This window comes from Notamacropus eugenii, chromosome 5 (assembly GCF_028372415.1).
Source record: "Notamacropus eugenii isolate mMacEug1 chromosome 5, mMacEug1.pri_v2, whole genome shotgun sequence".
NCBI lineage: Eukaryota > Metazoa > Chordata > Mammalia > Diprotodontia > Macropodidae > Notamacropus > Notamacropus eugenii.
This window is the reverse complement of record NC_092876.1, coordinates 149,241,522-149,262,606: the sequence shown is the minus strand read 5'-3', so window position 1 is coordinate 149,262,606 and position 21,085 is coordinate 149,241,522. Positions and strand designations below refer to the sequence as shown.

Genomic DNA, 21,085 nt, shown 5'->3' with positions numbered 1-21,085 from the left:
CATTTACCAAATAATAAGTTCTGGAGAGACCAGCAACAAATTCATCTAATGATAGGAAAAAAAGTATATTTAGATAGTCTTTGGTCTTATAAGTAAGTTTAAATCTGAATGAAGTTTCTCAACAATTTGTGATGTAAATCTGGATCCAAAATGTCATAGGTTATTATTGAAGGAGTGCTGTGAGGCCAAATATAAACCTGCTTTTCCTCATGTATTATCAAGCAAGATTCAAGGTTTTCTAAAATTAGAAAATCTGCATGCAGATGAAATATCAGATGTTTAATTCAGATACCAGGAAATAATTTAGATGATTTAAGTAATTTTAGTGGATGAAATGATATCCAAATGAGCTTCTCTATGAAATATTCACAAAAGCAAACTTGTTTCTTAGCAGAAGTAAATAAGCTTGGAACTGCTTGCTGTCATAAAACAGGAACTTGATGAGATAAAGATCATTTCTGTTTATTGCCTGGAAATTGGGATTTTGTTTTTGTCTCCATTTAAAACATAAAGTTGATGTCCATTGTTTTATTCTTGTGAATGGATTTATGGTTTGTGGGCTACTATTGATGTCTCCAATTTTGTGACTCAGTGGTTATTCTATGAATTTGCCCTTGTGTAATATTGCTCATGTAAGCAACCATCATCAAAACTTTGAGACAAAAAAGTTTAGTATCATTTTCACTAGTAAACAACTTTGGTATTAAAAGATATTTTTAGAAAGCTTAAAGCAAGTAATTTATTACACATTTGAATTTTAATGTGATTTGGTTATAAAAATATGAAGCAAATTAGCCAATAATATTCAGAATCTTCTACATTTAGAGTGTCACAGTCCTTTTTTAACTAACAGAGAGTAGTAATTAGTATGATGTGGGTACTATGAACATATTGAGCTCTTGTGTCAAATATTATTTTACATTCTTCAGAGTATGGATTTCTACAGTATAATAGAAAGCTCACTGGTCCTAGAGTCAGAAGATGTGGGTTCTGTGAACTCAAATAAGACATTTCTCTTCTCATCTCTAAAATGAGGGATATTGAACTAGATGAATTTAAAGGTATCTTTCAGTCCTTGATCTTTGGTCCTATGATACCCTGCCCTACTTAGTAACAGAGCACAGTTATTAGTTATTGCTATTCAGTTATTTGAGGCAAGTCCTGCTTTTCATGACCTCACTGGAGTTTTCTTGACAAAGATATAGGAATGGTTTTCCATTTCCTTCTCCAGCTCATTATACAGATGAGGAAACTGAGGCAAACAGTGTTAAGTGACTTGCCTGGGGTCACCCAGCTATTAAGTATCTGAGGCCAGTTTTGAACTCAGGAAGATTAGTCTTCCCTGACTCCAGACCCAGTATTCTATGCACTGCTTCACCTAGCACAGTATCTTACTTCAATCATTTCCATTAAACATACTTTTTAAGTAGAGTCCTAGTATTATTTAGCAAACTGGCATCAATGAGAGAATATATTTATTTTATTCCTTCCAACATTAAATTTTGTTTTGATTTTCTCCAGAGATCAAAAATAGCTGTCTATGAAAAGATGTGGACCTACATGAAGTCGGCCGAGCCTTCAGTTTTCACTAGGACTACAGCTGAGGGAGTAGCACGTGTCCGCAAATCCAAAGGAAAATTTGCCTTCCTCCTGGAGTCTACTATGAATGAATACATTGAACAGCGAAAGCCATGTGACACCATGAAAGTTGGAGGAAATCTGGATTCGAAAGGCTATGGAGTAGCAACGCCTAAGGGTTCCTCATTAAGGTGGGTGGAATAGTATAACAATATAACATGCGTTGTTATAGTATTCCACCTTCCCTGATGTCCCCGATAGAATTCTTTTGTTTTGTGTGTGAACATGGTATGTTATTTTTTTTTCTTTTCCTCCATTTCATATTTTTGGTCAACAAACAGGTAACTGTTTTTAACTTTAGAATGACTAACTTTAGAATTGGCGTAGACCTTTCAAGGCCATATAAAAATCAACCTGGTTTTACACTAGCTGCTTCTAGTTGGTCTAAAACTCAGGTAAAAGCTAATTTTCTATTTCATTGATATGTATAGGCACAAAATTTAGTACTATCATTGTTATAATAACAATTTTATACCTTTTTTAAAATTGTTGGCTAATGATCCTTGGTTGCTAGTTTCTAATTCAGAAGTTGCTTGTTAAAGCACTAAATAACTGATCTCTCCTATCAATGAACCAGTATTCCATTTCAGTGTTTTGTTACATTTGTGGTATCTTCTTATTTTAGCTTTACCTGAGGTTGTTTCAGAGAGCAAGCATGTGCATTTATGAAAGTAGGTGAACTCTCAGTAGATGGAAGGAAAATAGGCTCTGATTCCATAGATCTTACTCTAGTCACACTCCCACAAATTTTGATGGGAGTATGGTATAAGTAAGATCACTAGAATCCAGCCTTATGACTATTCCCAAATAACCTCAAAATATTTAGATTTTGATCTCAAAAAATGTGATCTATGCACATAGCTTTGTTGCATAGTAATCCACACAACTGAAAGTAAGAGTTTCATTCTTAAGCAAAACCATTAAAATCTGTTCTTTCTATCCTTTACATCGTGGATGTTGAAATTCACATGTAAAGGAGGCAGATCTTCTCTAAGCACTGATGGCTGCTGAGGAGTTGTAGAGATCATCACATTTGCATCAGATTTAAGAGAGAAACAGAACTGGAGATCAGGAAGTAATTTCACCACTTGGTCTCCATCTGAATGTTGGTTCTTCATTTGTCAGTATTACATGAATCTAACACATTCAGAGCAAAAACTAAGAGAAAACCAATGTTTTTAATAATAAAGCCAAAAATATAGATTAGTGTCACTAGTCAGACACTGGGATAGTGTCATTGCCTAATCTCAAAGAAAAACACCATTAAAATTATATCATCCTCTTCAGTGGCTGTTAATATACTGGATGGAAAAAATACTGTTATCAGAAAGGACTTTGTGCTATTTTTCATTCCTATTTTGTTTCCAGAGTTAATTCATTGTCTGTAGGCAATAATATATATATCGAAACTTCCTCCACCAAGACAGATCAGTAACTTTTCTGTTTCTTGTACTATGAGAGAGTTGCTTGGAGCATTGAGAGGTTAATGACTTGCTCATAGGTATGTAGCTAGAATATCACAGTGATAGGACTTGGATACAGGTCTTTCTTACTTCAGGACTCTCTTTGCTATTCCTCTTACTGCTAGGAATAACTTAATTGATAACTTTAAAATATGTATATTATATGAAGAGACATTTCTAATAGAATGTGGTATGATACACTAAAAAAAGGAGGAAATAGAATAAAACCACCATTTGTGAGGGAATAAGAAAACATGTGGATATAGCCTTTGGCATCTCCTTAGCTCTGACTCAATTTGTGAGAAATTACAGTGGAATTAGAAGTGTGCCAGAAAATAATATATCACAGAATTCATCCCAAATGGAAGGAACCACCAATACTTTAACCATTCAGAAAATTCTATACACAAAATAAGTATTATTATTTTTCTCTAAATAAGCAGTCCTAACTTGGGAGTGATTTCTTTTGTAGTACATGTACCAAAGTTGGAGATGGCATTCGATGGGACCTGGGACTTTCAAAAGGATAGTTACAAGATTAGAAGGGCAAAGGGAAGAAGGAAAAGAGGGATGGAAGGAGGAAGGTAAAGAGGGAGGGAGGAAGGAAGGAAGGAAGGAAGGAAGGAAGGAAGGAAGGAAGGAAGGAAGGAAAGAAGGAAGAGAAGGAAGGAGGGAGGGAGAAAGGAAGGAAGGAAGGAAGGAAGGAAGGAAGGAAGGAAGGAAGGAAGGAAGGAAGGAAGGAAGGAAGGAAGGGTGGGAGGAAGGGAGGGAGGAAGAAAAGAAGAGAGGGAAGAAAGATGGGAAGGGGTAAAGATAAAGGATATGTGGATGGTGAGACTTTTCATGTATAGAGTACTTCGCAATTTAGAAAGTACTTGTACATATATTATCTCACTGATACATGGACAATTTTTTTTTAATGAGCATTAATTGCCTTATTCTTTCTATTTCTACTAATGAAAGTCAAACTCCAAGGGCTGAATTTGGCCCTCAGATGTGGTTGCGCCTGACTCCCATTAATGATAACCAAATTTGGTCTTAAATGTGCCACTTTGTCAAATCCCACACTACAGGGATTGTTTTGGGGAGAAGCTGAAGAGCTTCTTCTGTATAGAGCTGTATAATAATGAGCCAGTGGGTTCCCCCTCTTTCCTGTCCTTCTTTTGGCCTCGTTAATGAGGTAATTGTTAGGCATAGCTTCCTGGAGGCAGAATTTGTTTATGTGCTTTGTTTTATATACACACCACAATTTCCTGAGCAAGCTGGACTTTGCATACCAAAACTTCAGTCATCTCATCATGCCTTTTAGAATCTCACAAGGGCTATAGAGGCCAAGTAGCTTTCACCTGCCCCTGTTGCTCATGGGACATGAATTCATCTTCTGTTGAGATTCTACTTTAATTAGAAAGAAAAAATAATAATCTAAGGGCAGGATAAATAATCATTTTGTACGTAGATGGTAAAGCTTTCAGACACTGACAAGCTGCTTGAGGCTCCTGGTGGCAAGCTCCTGGAGGGTCATCCTGCAGCTAGGATTCCAGAATGAATTGGGACCATTCTTCCCTTACTAGTCCAGCTGAGACCAATCCTGTTGCCCTGTGGTGCCAAGCTTTTTAACTAGAGCTTTGTTTGCCCAGTATCATTCATTTTTTTAGTGAACTCTCTGTTAGTTTTTCCATTGTCTGTCGGTCCAAGTGTTAGACATGCCTTTAGAAATCCAAACAAAGATTGCTTTCTCAAAAATCCTGCTGCTTTGATTCATGGAGCAGCAGAGTGACTCCCTCCACTTCCCCTTTCATCGTGCCCCTCCCAGCCCAAAAAGTATTCTTTCCATCTATGTAGGCTTATCCAGAAGGCAAAAAGAAATGACTGGCAAGTAGCAACCTGCCTCTAATGTACTGGGAGGTGTTAAAATCTCTAAACTTCTCTGTTAGTGGAAAATGAACCAAAATAAATATCAAACGGAAGGGGAGGAAAAGAATACAGAATAAAAGTGAAAAATCAGCACCTGAGCCTTTTTTTTTTTTTTTGGTAAGGTTTTATTTTTTCAAATACTCAAGAGTTATCATAGATGTTAAGTCTGGTTACTATTTCCATAGCGGTTTAAAAGATAATAGTACAGCTGTCAGTGATGCCTAGTCTCTACCTTTATGGTTTAGACAAGTAAAGAAGATAGTATCTCTGCAATTCATTATAAGTGTGCGCATTGTGCTTACATATATGAAAGCATTAAAGATACTGAGTGATTGCTGCTAATCTGCATCTTTACCAGTTTTGCAAGAGACCACTGGTTAACCCCTGAGGGCAATAAAATCCCAGAGCTAGAGCTAACACGGTGTTTGAAGTCAGTTCAGTCCCTTCACCTAAGGAAACTGATATTCAAAGAAGTGAAAGGACTTACTGAAGGTCACACAGGTGAAACTGGTAGAATAAGGGTTTGAACTCAGCTCCTCTGGATCCAAATCCAGTGTTCTTTCAAATGCACTTCAATCAGTCATTAAGCATTCGCAATGTTCCTGGCATTGGGCTTGGTTCTAAGGATATAAGGAAAAAGCAAAATTAGTCCCTGCCCTCAAGAATTTTACAGTCTAGAAGGAGGGAGAACATGTATATGCCTAAAAGATATATAAGATACATGTAGATGGAATGTGACCTTCAAGCAGCTGAAAGCATTAGGCACCAGTAACCGAAAGCATTAGGGAAGGTCTTCTGAAAAAAGGTAGGATTGTAACTGAGTCTTGAAGGAAACTAGGAATTTTCAGAGGTGTAGGGAGGAGGATGAGTGCTCCAGTACAGGGAGCAGCCAATGCAAAGGCAAGGAAACAGGAGGAGGAGCATCATGTATGAGAAACAGGACAATCCATATAGTACTTGGAGCGAGAACTGCTGGGACTTGGATTGTGACAAGTAAGAAACAGATTGCCAGGTATGCTGAAGTTGTTAAACTTATCATTTGTGAAAACTAAGCCTGCAAAGAGGAAAGGTCTGGAAGAATGTGTACACTGGAATTGTAAATGTCAGAAGGTTGAGATAAACTGTGAGAGAGAAATGCCAGAGGCAGTAAGATTTTTTCCCCAAGGTTATCTCCTAAAGAAATACAGAAGCCTTCTGCCCTTACCTCAGGAGGATGGGGTTTTGAGAGAAGAAATCAGATTTCCTTTTAAACTGTGTTGAGAGTGTTTTGACTTTAGAATGTCTAATGAGCCTACTTTACATGTGAGCAATCCTGGTTTTTCTGAAACAGAAACCTTCAACTCATTCTTTATTTAATAGGACCACCCAAAATTAATTGATTACTCAGATGATAAGCATTAATAGTATGCAGTATTATTTAAAAACTTTCAGATTTTTAAATTTTTTTAAACTGTCAGTAAAAGCATAACCACAGCAAGTAAAGAAAATAAGAAAAAAGGAAAAACAGAGTCTATTTCTAATATGATGCCATTTAGGAAATGGGGTAATCCCTTCTAAACTATCATATTTTAAGTCAGAATTGTCTGATTTTTATTCACATAAGCATTATAACCTGCTAAATCAAAATATCTCTCAAAAGAAATTCACAGTATTCTGAAGTCTGTACATAACTCCAAGAAAGAAAAGGGCAATACTTGGAATTTTTCCCTGGTCCAGAAGAAATTTCCAGACTTGACTCACAACCAGCCACTTGCTTGTAATCTCTTGGATTTGAGGCCAAGTGCATTATTCCAGCTGTCAGATGCATCATCCATCGTCTTCTCCAAAAATGATAGATTATCATTCAAACTTAGGCTCCCTTCTCTGAAAGACATTTGTGTGCCAGAGCTGAAAACAAGATGTATTTACCACCACAAAGAATTGATGTTTCAAAAGAAAGCTGTGTGCTTAGGGATCTTTTATCAGTGTGTGGGATATGAAAAGAATGAGACACAGTTGCACCAACTTGGTAACACGCCAACCTGACCATGCCCAGCTGCAAGGTAGCTGGGGCCATGGCAGTGGAGAATGTCAGTAAAATAAACTAGGGACATCATGTGCCTTTCACAAAACAAGTAGTCAGAGTATTTGGGAGGTGGGGGAGGAGAATTGGAATTTAGCCATTTGAATTACCGTGGTTTGGGGTTTTTTGAAGGAAGGGGTATATTTTGCAATCCCCTAACCTTTATCAGCAATTCCATACAAATTTGTATTTGCAAGTTATCATGGATACAGTAGCCCCTATGAGTCAAACTATGTTTCCTCCAATTTGTGGAGCAGATTAGGAAAATATAAAGGTATTGCTACCATATGTGGAATGTAGAATTATTTAATATACCCCTTAACCTTGTGACAAATGATTGAAATTTAGAATTACTCTGTTAGGAAATGCCCTTGGCAGATTGAAGAGAGAGATTTCAGGTTTTTTAAATAATAAAATTGTAGTTAACGTTAAACTATATCCTGGCATCAAACTACAATCAACTATGAGACATCATTTATATGTAAGATAAGTTAAGAGTCATACATTTGAGGTCAAGTGAATTATCATGGAGCCATTAGCCTCAACTTTTAAAATACTTTAAAAATATATCAGGAAGAAGTTCCTTACAGTACAGAAGAAAAGATAAGTAGTCTTTATGAGTTCTTTGCATCTGCCTGGTATCATGCCAAGGAGTGACCTCAGAGATCTTAATTGTCATATATTCATGTTGTTCTTTGGGATGCAATTTGTCAGATTTAGGTTCAAAACAATACATCCAGAAATTCAGTGTCACCTAGCAGCAAGAAGAGTCATTGGCCACGAAATGCTTCTTAGGATTGGTATAAACAATGGGAGTTCTATTTGGGGCATAATACATTATACTTTGAAACTGAAGAACAACATGAAAAATTGTATGAATGTCCTGTCTGTCATAGGGCAAAAAAAATTACATTTTGGAATCTATTCATGGCTTTCTGAGTTCTTAGTCCTAGAAGCAACATAAGAATTTCCACTGCCATTCAGAGTCCTAGGTTTTGCATTTAGATCTCAGTTTTTTCTTTTGCTCTCAGTTTGGATCTGTGATTTCTTTGTAGGGAATGCCTATTCTGCACTAAAGCAATTCGGTACCTCCTCTGGGAAGTTATACTCTTAGCTGCTGGGGTACTGAGATGTTAAATGACTTGAGCCTTGTCACTTCAATTATGGGTCAGAAACTAAACAAGTTTATTTCTTCCTGACACTAAAGCTAGTCCTTTATGCATTATGCCATACGACCTCTCAGGACTCAGAAACAACTGAAGAAAGATTAAAATTACACAGGCCCCCATTACATACGTATATTCCTATAATTCAAGGTCCATTCATTATTCATTGCTGTGAAGAGCCCCTATAGTGCTACCTACCTTAGTAGATAGTTTTTTATATTGCTTTTATCCTCCCCTAAAAAAAATACCACCTTGTATCCATTCTTCTGGGGATGAGTCTCTTTATTCAATTTGGTCTGAAGTAAAAGGCACACAATCTGCCACATTCAAAGCCTTTCCATTTTAGGAAGACCTTCCAAAGCTGTTCTTCACTGTGTGACATAGCCTTTAAAAATGGAATTCACACACACACACACCCATCATCACACCCATGCTGAGGCATCCTTGTACATAACTTAATGGGGATGCTCATTTGTAACAATTCATAAGGTTTTCTGGGTTGTTTTTCGGGGTGGGGGGCAGCATGATTGCCTGCTAGGAAAGAGGTTCTACTGGTTTAATGACCATTCAACTGGCATTGATTTATCCCTAATTTTGAAGACACCAGTCAACATTTACAATTTGTTCAATTTCACAAGCATTTACTAAAGATCTACCAACCTACCAGAGGCCCTTGAGCATAGCAAGCACTTTTAAATATGCTTATTGATGTACACCATTGCACTAGACACTGGGGCTACAAAGATTTTTTTTAATCACTCCGCACTACTCCCTAATAAATGGGAGAATAGGATCAGAAATTTAGAGTAAGATGGGACCTTAGAGGACATTAAGGTTAATTCTATCACCCCCACCTGCCTTATTTTGCAGATGAAGAAATTGAGACACAAAGTGCTTGAAATTGGATTTTTACTCAAGTTTTTACTCATTGATTTTGGACCCAGGTCCAAATCCAATACTGTATGTCACACTATATTATACTGTATTAGTAGAATATAAACTGAAAGAGAGCAGGAACTCTCCTTTCTGTATTTGTGTCCATAATGTCTAGCATTGCAAAATGTTTGTTCATTAATTGATTAAACTCAGGCCCTAACCTTGGTGAGCATATAATATAATAGTGGAGGGAGAAAGTCAGACACATTCATAAACAAAGGCAGAAAAGAGATCCAAAGAAAATGCTTTAAGAAATTCTAAGAAGAGATTCCTTTCAGCTAGGAAGGAACAAGAGAAAGATTTCATGGAGAAGGGAGATTCAAGTGGTATTACCTTGTATAACAATATTACAACTGCATAATGCAGGAATTCAGCTGCAAAGATTTTTTAAATTCATTATTTGACATTTACATAGCAACTCACACCATCATTTACTTTATCATCCTCCACAATAACACTGTGGGTGATCAGAGAAGCATAACCAAATGAAATTCCGCAAAGAAGTAAAGTAAATAATCCAAGGTTTCATAATGATTAAGTGTCAGGTCTCAACTAAAACTCACATCTGCTATACTTCAGCCCCATCGCCTGTCAACACTTTGATAAAACATGCCAGCATTTAGTTCCTTTACAAATTGTTTGTGCCATCACTTAAATAACCTATTCCAGAAAAGAATTTTTAAATGGTGATAGTGAGAAATGGACATTTAGAGTCGGATATATCCTTCAAAGTCATTCAGTCTTCTCATGTTATAGCTTGGGAAACCAAGGACGAAAAAGGTGAAGGGATTTGTCTTAGGCCAGAGCTATTTGAGTGGCAGAGGTACTAATTAAAGTACTAGTAATTTTACCTAGTTGTTCTGCCTCCTTCCATAATGACATGAAGTCTCAGTTAACATGGAAGCTCTTGAAAAGTTCAGCAGCATGGGGAGTGAAGAAGGTAGGGCAGGCAGGCATGACAAGGAGTAGAGGGAAGGACACCAGATCTGTAATTTCCTTGGTGGAGGAAATTTTCTTTACCAATGCAGTTCAGTGCCTAATCTACGGTTTATGAAGAGTTGCCTGGAGACACTAGTAGTGCTCCCAGGATTCACACAGCCAATATGTCACAGGTAAGACTTAAATTTAGGTCTGAGGCTAACTTTCTATATACTCCATGACCATCAGAACTTGTAAGCTCCTAAGGAGCTGAATTCCTAAGGAATTCAGGCAACAGCATTAACAGTTTATCAAAATTGTTTATTTATTTAGAAAATGTGAGATGACTGAGAAATTACAAATATCTGACACCATAAGACCAGACAATCAGGGTTTCTTTCCACACATGAACATTTTGATTCTGCTCATGCATGCAAGAATGTCAGGACGCTACCTTCAAGTCCCAATGAAGTAGAAAGATCTAAACCCAGACCACATGCCCTTCTTTCTCATAGTTGAAGACAATCACTTAGTGCCTTTACTAAAGCATGGTATCATTGAGTCATGTCGAAGTGACATCTTATGGCTCCATAAAATGTATGTAGCTGTATGCTCTGTGCCTAGAACAGTGCCTGGTCCATGGCAGATGCTTAATAAGTGTTTTCTGATTGTTTGTTAGCTATTTACAAAGTGCTTTCCTCATGGCAATAACAGATTCAACAATTACAACAGCAATAATGATAGCTAAGCTTTATATAGCCCTTTAACGTTTGCACACTTCAAGTTTGCAAATCACTGTAATTACATTTTCTCATTTGATCGTCACAACAACTCTGTGATGTAAGTGCTCTTACTATCCCTATTTAACAGATAAGGAAACTAAGACTGAGAGTGGGTGACTTGCTTAAGGTCATGGAACTAGAAAGTATCCTAGGCAATATTTTAACTCGGGTCTTTATAATGCCACATTTATTCCACTCTATCCACTGGGCCCCCTAGGATGATCACAATATATAAGGAGTGCAATTGTTATTAGGCATATTCTACAGATAAGGAAACAAGCGGAGATAATAACTGATTTGCTCAAGTTCCCATGAGTAGTAAGTAGTAGAACTAGTATTAGAACTCACATCCTCAGACTTTAATCCAGTGTGCTTCCCACTTCATCAGTTAGCTAGTGTCAGAGCCAAGATTGAAACTCAGGTCTCTTTGATACCAAATTCAGTGCACTTCACATTAATTACCTCTCATAAAATGAATGCTTCATTGCCTTCCTTTAAGAACAGCTTTGAAAATGACAAACTTCTGTTGCAACAAATTCACATTGCCCTTTGGAGGGGTATTAGAACCGTGTTGCATTGTGGGCCCTGAACTAGAAATGTTTTACTTTTGGTTTTGTCTTCCTGGTTAGACTGGTGAACTCCTAGATGATGGGTAGTCCAACAGTCTCTCTGTGTGGAAACTTCCTCTACCAATAAACTCAGTAACTCATCTGTAATAAGATCAGTAACTCATCAGATTTGGAAAGTTGCCTGGGGCATTGATAGGTTGTGACTCGTGGTTAAAAAGCTATCATGTATTAGAGGAAGGATTTAAACTCAGGTCTTCCTTATAGCAAGGTTACCATAAAGTTATCTTCCCTGATCAGCAGTTAGTTACATTGCTCCAAATGAGCTTCCATTTTGAATAACATGTGACTGTCACTACCTCACAGATAAGAATAAAACAAAAATTATTCCTTCAAACTACCTCGTCCATATTGCACATTAGAGAACAAATGCAAAATCAACATTCTTTCAAACCTAGGCATGCAGGGGCATAGCTATCAATAATAATTCTCTAGACACCATGAATAACCAACATGCCCCTGTTTATTACTTTATTCAGAGAAGTAACACAGTAAATAATTTTTTAAATATTTTTAAATATATACATATGTGTATATATGCATTATGCATATATATACACATGTATACATACACATATATACACATATACAGATGTGTGTATATATTGTGCATGTATACCTTCATATCTGCCATATATGTATGTATACATATATATGTATATGTATGTGTGTGTGTATATATATATATATATACATATTCATGTCACTTTTATTGGGCTCTAGTCTCCAGACTTCCCCATCTAGAAAGGAGAATGCCAGGAAGATAACAACCCTACTACATCCAGCCCCATCATCCCAACTCTTTGAATAGTAAGTTGCTGCAGTTCTGTGATGAATTCCTCAATCTTCTACTTCTGGAATATCACAGGCTATATCTGAATTATTTTCTGTATATGCAACCTAACTAAAACCCAATTTGCCTAGGAACAGTGGGGTGTTGCAATCATAATATCTAAGGATCAAGGCACTGAGGTTCTCAGAATAATGTCCACTACTTGTGAATATCAGACTGACTGGAAAACTAAATAAATTTCAGTGAACCTTTTTTTTATGGGACCATAGTGTAAGGGCTGAATCAAATCACTCCACCCAGGTATATTTATCAGATGAGAACACATCTCAGTTGTTCACCAGGTGTGAACAAGGTCTGGCACCTCTCTAGGTGGGAAAGGATTTTTCTTTTTAAATTAGCCAAGAAAACTTGGTCATGCTCTGTGTAGCCTTTATAAAACTAGGGAGTTAGTTTGGAAGGAGATTCAAGCAAATGGAAAGGAGCGAAAATCCAGCTAAATCCATAGGAAGAAATTTGTTTGGGGAAGAAGCAGAGCTATTTACCTCAGCTCTGCTCCTCCTTCTCTCCTGCCCTCTCCCATCTCTTGACTGGAGGAAGACCTTGTGAGCATGGACCTTCAGGAGTTTGGACTTCCCATCGTCATCCTAGAAACCGCCCCAGATCAGTTGGCTGGAGTGTCTATATCAGGAGCCAAGGATAGCTCAGATGAGATGAGAAAAGTATAAAGATGAGAGGGGAAAAAATGACATCATTCCTTAGGAGAACATTTTGAGGACAAAAGCAAAAGAATTTTAGAAACTGCAAATTACCATTTTGCTACATGGGCTCTCTCAACCTTAGTCCGTTTGCTCTGTATTTGTAGGATAATATGCCACAGAACAGGAGAAACGGAGGGGAAGAAAATGTTTTAAGAAAAATATTTGTTCCACCTGTACCAATTATGTTACCTTAGTAAAAACTTCCTTTCTAAAGCTAATTAAGTCTGACTGACTAATTGATATCACTGATAATCATGGAAGGCAGAATAGCGAAAGGGACTTGCAAGCAATAAAGCATTAGAAAGGTACCCTGAAACCCTCTGAGTTGGGACTCTGAGAGAATGTAGTAGCTCCACTCTGAGCACTTGGCTCATCAGTGCCGGTGGGAGTTGGGACAATAGCTCTAGATTATGTCTTATCATAGGATGAGAGCTATGGAGATGAAAGGGACACAAAGTTCACCTGGTCCAACCCTCTCATTTTACAAATGAGAATACTGAGACCTTGAGAAGGTAAGTGACTTGCTCAAGTCACACAGGTAGTAAGTAGCAAAGCTAGAATTCAAAACTAGGTCTCCGTCTCCAATCCACATCATTTGATTACAGTATGGCTGTGTCTAAAATGTTAGCCACAGTTTTAGTGTAGTAATTAATATTGCTCTTTATTAAAAAGAATATATCTTATTCTTGTCATTTTGATATCTCAACAATAGCTTCCTGGACTGATAAAATAATTATTAACGTCATCAATAAAAATAATAGGTTACACTTATTTAGTACTGTAAGATTTACTAAACGTTTTCTTCCAACAATCCCCATATAGCAGGTAGTGAAAGCACCATTATTAACATTACACATATGTGGAAAATGGAGCTCAGAAAAGTTTGTATGATTTGCCCACGGTAATATCCCTATTAAGTTTTAGAGCCAGGACAAGCAACCAAGTCTTCTCATTTCAATACCAGTGCCCTTTCAATGCACCATAAGACATGTCTTCTATTTTCATTCTATATAACAAACCTAATCAATATTAATATCTTTCACTTATATAGCATATCTTTATTGTTTTAAGTATTTCACATGATCTTACAAATAGTTTGTATTGGAAGCAGGAGTCAAACCCAACCAAGCTCGCTAACCCTAAATTCCAAGGACAACTATCTACGCACAGTGCTTCACGCCACCATCATTTATTCCACAAATCATGCTTTTAGGTAAAACTTTTCCCATTTGTTTCATCACAAGTATATGGGGAAAAGTGTAATTAGATTTTTGTCAACAATTTTAAAATATGGTCTATTGTATGGCATCGGTAACTAGATGGCACAGTGGATAGAGTACTGAGCCTGGAGTCAGGAAGACTCATTTTCCTGAGTTCAAATCTGGCCTCAGACACTGACTAGTTATGTGACCCTGAGAAAGTCACTTAACTCTGTTTGTCTTGATTCTCCACCTGTAAACGGAACCAAGAAAACCTCAAACAGGGTCATGGAGAGTCAGACATGACTGAAACAACTGAACAATTGCATGAGATGGTGAGTAGGGAGTTAGCCTCAGAGCCTGGGAAATCTAGGTGCAAGCTCTATCTTTGACATGTACTGGCGGTGTGACCCTAGGCACAGTTACTTAACCTGTCAATAGGTAACTATGATCATATATTGTATAGAAGTAGTTGCTCAGAGAAGGAACTGCAGCATTGAACCTGTAGTCAAGAAGACCTCAATTCAAGTCTTTTTTCAAACAAGGCAAGTGTGTGATTCTGAACAAGTAACCTAATCTCTCTCAGTCTCATTTTCCATATCTATAAAACGGAGATAATAATTGCAGCAACTTATTGATCTACTATACAGGGTTGTTGTGAGGATCAAGTGAGATAAAATGTGTAAAGGGCTTTGAAAACATCAAGGCACTATATAAATGCTATCTGTTAATGTCACTATTAATGTAAAAATTGTCAGATCCAGTCCCTATGTTGTTGTTCCATTGTTTCGGTCACGTCTGACTCTTCATGGCCCCATTTTAGGTTTTCTTGGCAAAGATACTGGAGTGGTTTGCCATTTCTTTCTCCAGTTCATTTTACAGATGAGGAAACTGAGGCAAACAAGGTTAAGTGATTGCCCCTGGTCACACAGCTAGTTAAGTATTTGAAGCTAGATTGAAACTTAGGTCTTCCTGACTCTAGAACTGGCACTTAATCCTTAATCCTATCTCTTAGACATTGAGGGCCAGCTTCCCATTATTATTTAAGATAATTTTAGCTTGAATGGAACCAATGTAGGCCTCACACTTAAGAAAAGGGTATCACAGTGGGTTGATAGTCACTTGAGCTGAACTGAAAAATAATAATTTCATTTAGAGCTTAGTACATTTCCTGCCTAATTAGTCAAAATTAATCAAACTTAAGAACTATTGTTTCATTTCTTTTGCATATTTATTCTCAAAACAACCCATTCTAACATCCTTTTCTTTGTCTAAGTATATAGTGCTAGGCTTCTGAGGTACCTTTGAAAGGGTTCAAATGGAGTGTATCAGATGCATTCTTTAACATCTAAATAGAAAGTCACTGTATGAATCAAGAAAATATTCACTACCAATACTTTTAGTAAAAAGAAATTGATTGATTGTCCCAAATCCACATATCTATGTACCCAGGGTTTCTAGGAAAAAGTAAATTATTTCTAATCCATTTAGATGATGCTACTAGGAGAAATGAGCATTTATCCTTTTTTAAATCATAAAACCTTTACCTAATGATAAATGCTTAGATTTTTAAATGCAGAACTTTCAAAATTGCTTAAGATTCTGCCACTTTTCTGGGAACCATTATTTCCTGTGATAAGTACAGATTATAATTCCATTACCAAATGATTGTGAAATCATCTCCATTTATGATGTTTTCACATCAAAAGGGCAATTCTAAACTATTAAGAAAACCTTTTCTGATGTTACATCAATCATTTTAATAAACTAAGTTAACATTATTCTGCTTGGGAAGAAGGCCCAAAGGCACAGTATGTTTTGAGAAACAATTATGATTAATAAAATCATGAAAGTAATGTAGCTCACAATAGGTCATACCAAAACAAAATAAAAATTTGTGACACTCACATGCTTATATACCGAAAGACCATAAGAAAGCATAATCAGCATAGTAATAAACCTACTTTTAAAATGATGTGAATTTTTTAAAGTACTAGTTTCAGTTTTTTAATTACTCTGGGATTGAAAATATGGGGGTTCAAAGATAAAAATTTGGAAATTATCCAAGACAATTAGTAAATTAAGATCCTAATTAGGAAATTATTTTATTATACATTAGAAACAATAAGTGAAAGTTACAGAGAAAGGCATTTATGCTTGATACAGGGAAGAGTAATCTGCTCTCTAACAGTGCCTATCACTAACAGCAATCAAATCCCATTTAGTAGCAGGGAGCCTTCCTTCAAAAATAGCATTAATCAGAAAACAGTTTGCAAATATTAATCTATTCTCATACTACCCATATGTCTCAAATTACTTTCCCACATTGGGAAAAAGGACCAAGAAAAAAGGTATTAGCCAGTGAAAAAATATTATTTATGTACCTACTAAATGCCAAGCACTGTGCTATATGCCAGGGATACAAAGGCAAAAAAACAATTACTGTTCCAAAGGAACTCCTGGTCTCATGGGGGAAATAACATGCAATTAACTGTATAAACAAGCCATAGAAAAGGATAAATTGAAAATAATCAAGAGAGAAGGCATAAAATTAATGGAGTTTAGTAAAACCTTCTTATAGAAGGTGGAGCTTTATCTGTGTGTGTGTTCACCCTTCGTTGCTGAAGAAGACCATGCCATCAGAGAACTGATGACATAACTTGTACTTGACTTTGTTTTGAGTGAGGAAAGGCTAAGCAGGTCACCAGCCTCACTTCTCCTCCAGAGCCATCTGACCAGATATTCATCAGGATGACTGGAGATGACCCAGGATGAGGCAACTGGGGTTAAGTGACTTTGCCCAAGGTCACCCAGCTAGTGAGTGTCAAGTGTCTGAAGGGAGATTTGAACTCAGATCCTCCTGCCTCCTGCACTGGTGCTTTATCCACTGCACCACCTAATGCCTGAAGAAAAAGCTAAGAGGCAGAGATAAGAAGAGAATCCAAGTGTAAGGGGTAGTCAGAGAGAAGAGAATATCTGTAAGAAGAGGGTAACTGGCAATGTCAAAGTCTGCATAGAGGTCCAGAAGGCTGTAGATTGAGAAAAGAGCATGAAATTTGTCCATTAAGAGATCACTGGTAACTTTGGAGAGGACAGTTCCAGTTGTATGATATGGTCAGAAAGGAAGTGGAGGAATTTATTATAAATGATGGCTTTCTCAAGAAGTTCAGCCACAAAAGGCAAAAGCTATATGCGATAGTAGATACATGAATCAATCAAGTGAGAATTTTTGAGGATAAAGTAGACATGGACATGTTTGTAGGCATTAGGGAAGCAGACAGAGAGAGATAGGTTGAAAATAAGTTAGACAGTTTGGATAATAGGAAGGACAATCTGCTGGAAAAGGCAGGATGGAACCCATTCCATCATTTGTGCAGGTAGAAGGGTTTTCCCTTGACAATTAGAAGAAACATCTCTTTATGTGAAATAGGATGAAGGAGGTAGGGGCAGAGAGCATCTGAGTGATGTGAGATGAGGTGAAGTTGAGAAGAGGGAATGCTTGGCAACTGGACTCAATGTTTTCAGTAAAATATAAGGCAACGTTCTCAGGGGTGGGGATAGGGGAAACCATGGGAAGTTTTAGGAGAGATGGAAAAGTATGGAATAGCTGCTATGGTGAACAGGATTGTGAGTTGATTTAAAAGGCATAAAAGGTTTACCTTGCAACAGTAAGGATGCACTTAACACTATGTAATGCAACATTGTGCCAGAACTAGTTGGCGTGGTTTTGTGATTTTCTCCAGCTTTGTTCAGCAGTGTACAGGAGTGAAAACAGCAGATGGTGGGAATGATCCAAGACTGAGACTTGGCAAGGATCAAAAGGGAAAGCCATAAATAAAACCTGGAATTCCAGAGTTCCCCTTATATTATATTCTGGAAGGAGAGAAGTAAACTATACCTCTAAAGCAATCTTATTTTAAGAAGACATTTCAAATTAAAAGCAGAAATGAAAATAGGTAAAAGCAGAGGTATGCTGAATTATAACATAAGATGAGGTGGCAAGTTGATTTTGGTGGCAGGGTTTTTTAAATGCGACATGATTTGTTTCATGAAAAAGGTTACAGGCATTAACAGTTAGAACATTACTGAGCATTGTTATTTCTTTGTGACCTACAGGGCAAAGAAGACTGGTATATTGAGCACAAGTAGAATATAGGATATCTCCAAAGGTGACCTCTGTTCAATTAAAGACATAAGACACTAAGTATAGTCTAGACAAGACATAAGTAACTAGGTCATAACTAGTGGATAGAAATCTGGACCTGGAGGCAGGAAAATCTGAGTTTAAATCTAGTTTCAGTCCCCTACTTGCTAACTGTGTGACCCTGGGCAAGTCACTAAACCAGGGGTGGGGAACCTATGGTCTTGTGGCCACATGTGACCTTCTAGAGCCTTAAGTGTGACCTTTTGACTGAATCCAATAGGCTACATGTGGCCTCGAGGCCACAGGTTCCTCACACCTGCACTAAACCTTTTTCTGCTTAATTTTGACCATTTACAAAATTTATAAAATGAAAATAATAAAGTCTATCTCCCAGGACTGTTGTGAGAATAAAATGAAATGACATTTATAAAGCAATTTACAAACTTTGAAGCGTTATATAAATGCTAGCTATTATTATCAAAGAAACATATGATCAGAAAAAGTGAGAGATGGTTTTGTGGGGAGAACAAAGAAAAAGAAGCAAAACAAGGAATGTGCTGGTACTTATGAAGTATAAAAATTATCATAAAGAAGGGCCCCACAATGTAAGTTGAGGATGAGAGGAATATTCTGTGGCAAAGTTATGAGAAAATTTGGACCAGAATTGTACAAGCTGAGAAGGAATGGATGAGTTGAAATCAGTGATGGTGGAGGAAATATCCACGTTGCTTATTTTACGCATCCATTTAAATAGAGCTGACATTCCACATGTGAGAGTGAGCAAAGACAGAGGTATCCAGTCAAGTGCCACTTTGGGCACCAAAACATCTTAAAAGCTCTAGAAGAAGCCCTCTTGAACACTGGGGACAGGGAGGCAGAATGTGAAAAAATTCTATATGAATAGTTATCTATGAAGAATATAGGTAAGAACTAGAATCACACAGGACAGCAAGGCATAAATAGGTTGCAATCTGCAGTGGTGCAGGGGATAAGGGAATATACACACTGATGAGTTCAATTCTTTAGTGAAGAATTTAAATAATTACAGCTGTTATGCTAAACACAAAACTGAGGAGAAAATCAATGAACAGATTGAATGCTTCCCAGGAATCCACATAATGTTAAAAGACGTAGAGAGTTAACATTGAAAGATGCTCTTAGGAGGATATGTGAGAATATGTAGATAAGAATAACACAAAAGAAGAAAGCAAAGAAGGATTTCAACTTACTCTTTAGTAAGGAAGTATGTTCATATTGATGAGATCATAGAACCACCGAAATATCCATATAGTTGGTAAAAATGGGAAGTGTTTTTCACTTTCCAATAGTAATGTTACATCTTGATAAGTTGGAGTATATCTAGAAGAAGACAACAGAAATGGTGAAGGGTCTCGAATCCATGCCATTTAAGGTTCAATTGAAGGAACTGGGCATTTTAAGTTTCCAGAAGAAAAGGAGAACTGCTTTCAAGAATTTGAATGCCTGTCATGTAGAAGAGTATTTTCACTCATTCTGTTTGGACCCAAAGCACAGAACCAAGGGAAACAGGTGGAAGTTACAAAGGGGTGGGTTTAGGATAGATGTCATGAGAAGCTTCCTAATTAGAACCATCTAAAAGTGATTGGTCTCCTTGGAGGTCTTCAAGCAGATAACAATTTGGTGGGTGTGTTATATTACTTAATGCTGATTCCTTTCATGTTCTGGCTAGATAAGATTACTCTTGAATTCCATTCCAACTCTCAAGCTCTGTGATTCTGGATTTTTTCAAGTTTTCATACATACCAGTAACAATGATGATGACAATAATGATGATGATTATTTTACCTTTAAATATTTCACAAATAGCAATCTACAATTTTTGAAGTTCCATTCACATACATTATTTTATTTAATTTGTCCAATAAATTCATGAGGTCAGCAAGGCAAGTATTATCTCCATTTTTTTCAGATGAGGAAATTGAAAAGTAGAAAAGTTGTGATCTACCCAAGTAATGCAAAGCTGAGATTCAAATATATATCTCTTGCTTCTAGTCATAGAAGAGCAGAATTTCAAAGTAACAAGGGAGTTAAGTAGGCATTTAGTCCAATCAATATATGAAAGGAATCCCCACTATTATATATTCAAACTTTCCCCTCCAAATGGTTCTGCTTGGAGGGAGAATCCTCTCTCTAAAGAGATCCAAGAATTGACTTCCCTAAGCAATCCATTCTATTTTTGGACAGCTCTAATAATTTCAAAGTTTTTCAAGGCATCCAACCTAGATCAACCTCTTCCAACATGCACACATTACTTTTAGTTTTTCTAAGGAGCATAGGTCTATTCTTTCTTCCACATGACAACTGTACTTGAAAATAAAATTATGAATTATGGTCCTCCATCCCTGACTGCCCTTCTCTAGGCTAAGCATTCCCAGTTCTTCCAACAGCTCTTCATAGGACATAGGCTTAAGTTCCTTCCTTATTCTGGTTGCTTTCCAGTTAATTTCCATCTTAACCTGTGACACCCCAAACTGAACACTATCCTTCAGATGAATTATGTTGAGAGCAAAGTACAATAGTATTTTCCTAGATGCTAATGCAGACTGAGATTGCCTTAGTTTTTCTAGGTTTGTTTGTGTGTTTTGGGCTGCCACATCATTCTGATATTGAACCTGTACTCCTTAAATCTTTTTCAGAACAACTTGTT

The 21,085-nt window shown here is 37.0% G+C and overlaps 1 protein-coding gene across 4 annotated transcripts in view; it reads left to right on the top strand.

Moving 5' to 3' along the window:
* GRIA4 (glutamate ionotropic receptor AMPA type subunit 4) overlaps positions 1–21,085 on the top strand; it is a 456,325-nt gene that overhangs the window by 398,184 nt on the left and 37,056 nt on the right. For all 4 annotated transcript variants that reach the window (XR_011967457.1, XM_072611221.1, XM_072611222.1 and 1 more), the window contains exon 14: positions 1,522–1,769. Coding sequence is in view for 3 of the 4 variants with exons in the window: in XM_072611221.1 (XP_072467322.1) it covers positions 1,522–1,769 (248 nt within the window). In the remaining variant the exon portion in view is untranslated. The remainder of the gene's footprint in view (positions 1–1,521; positions 1,770–21,085) is intronic.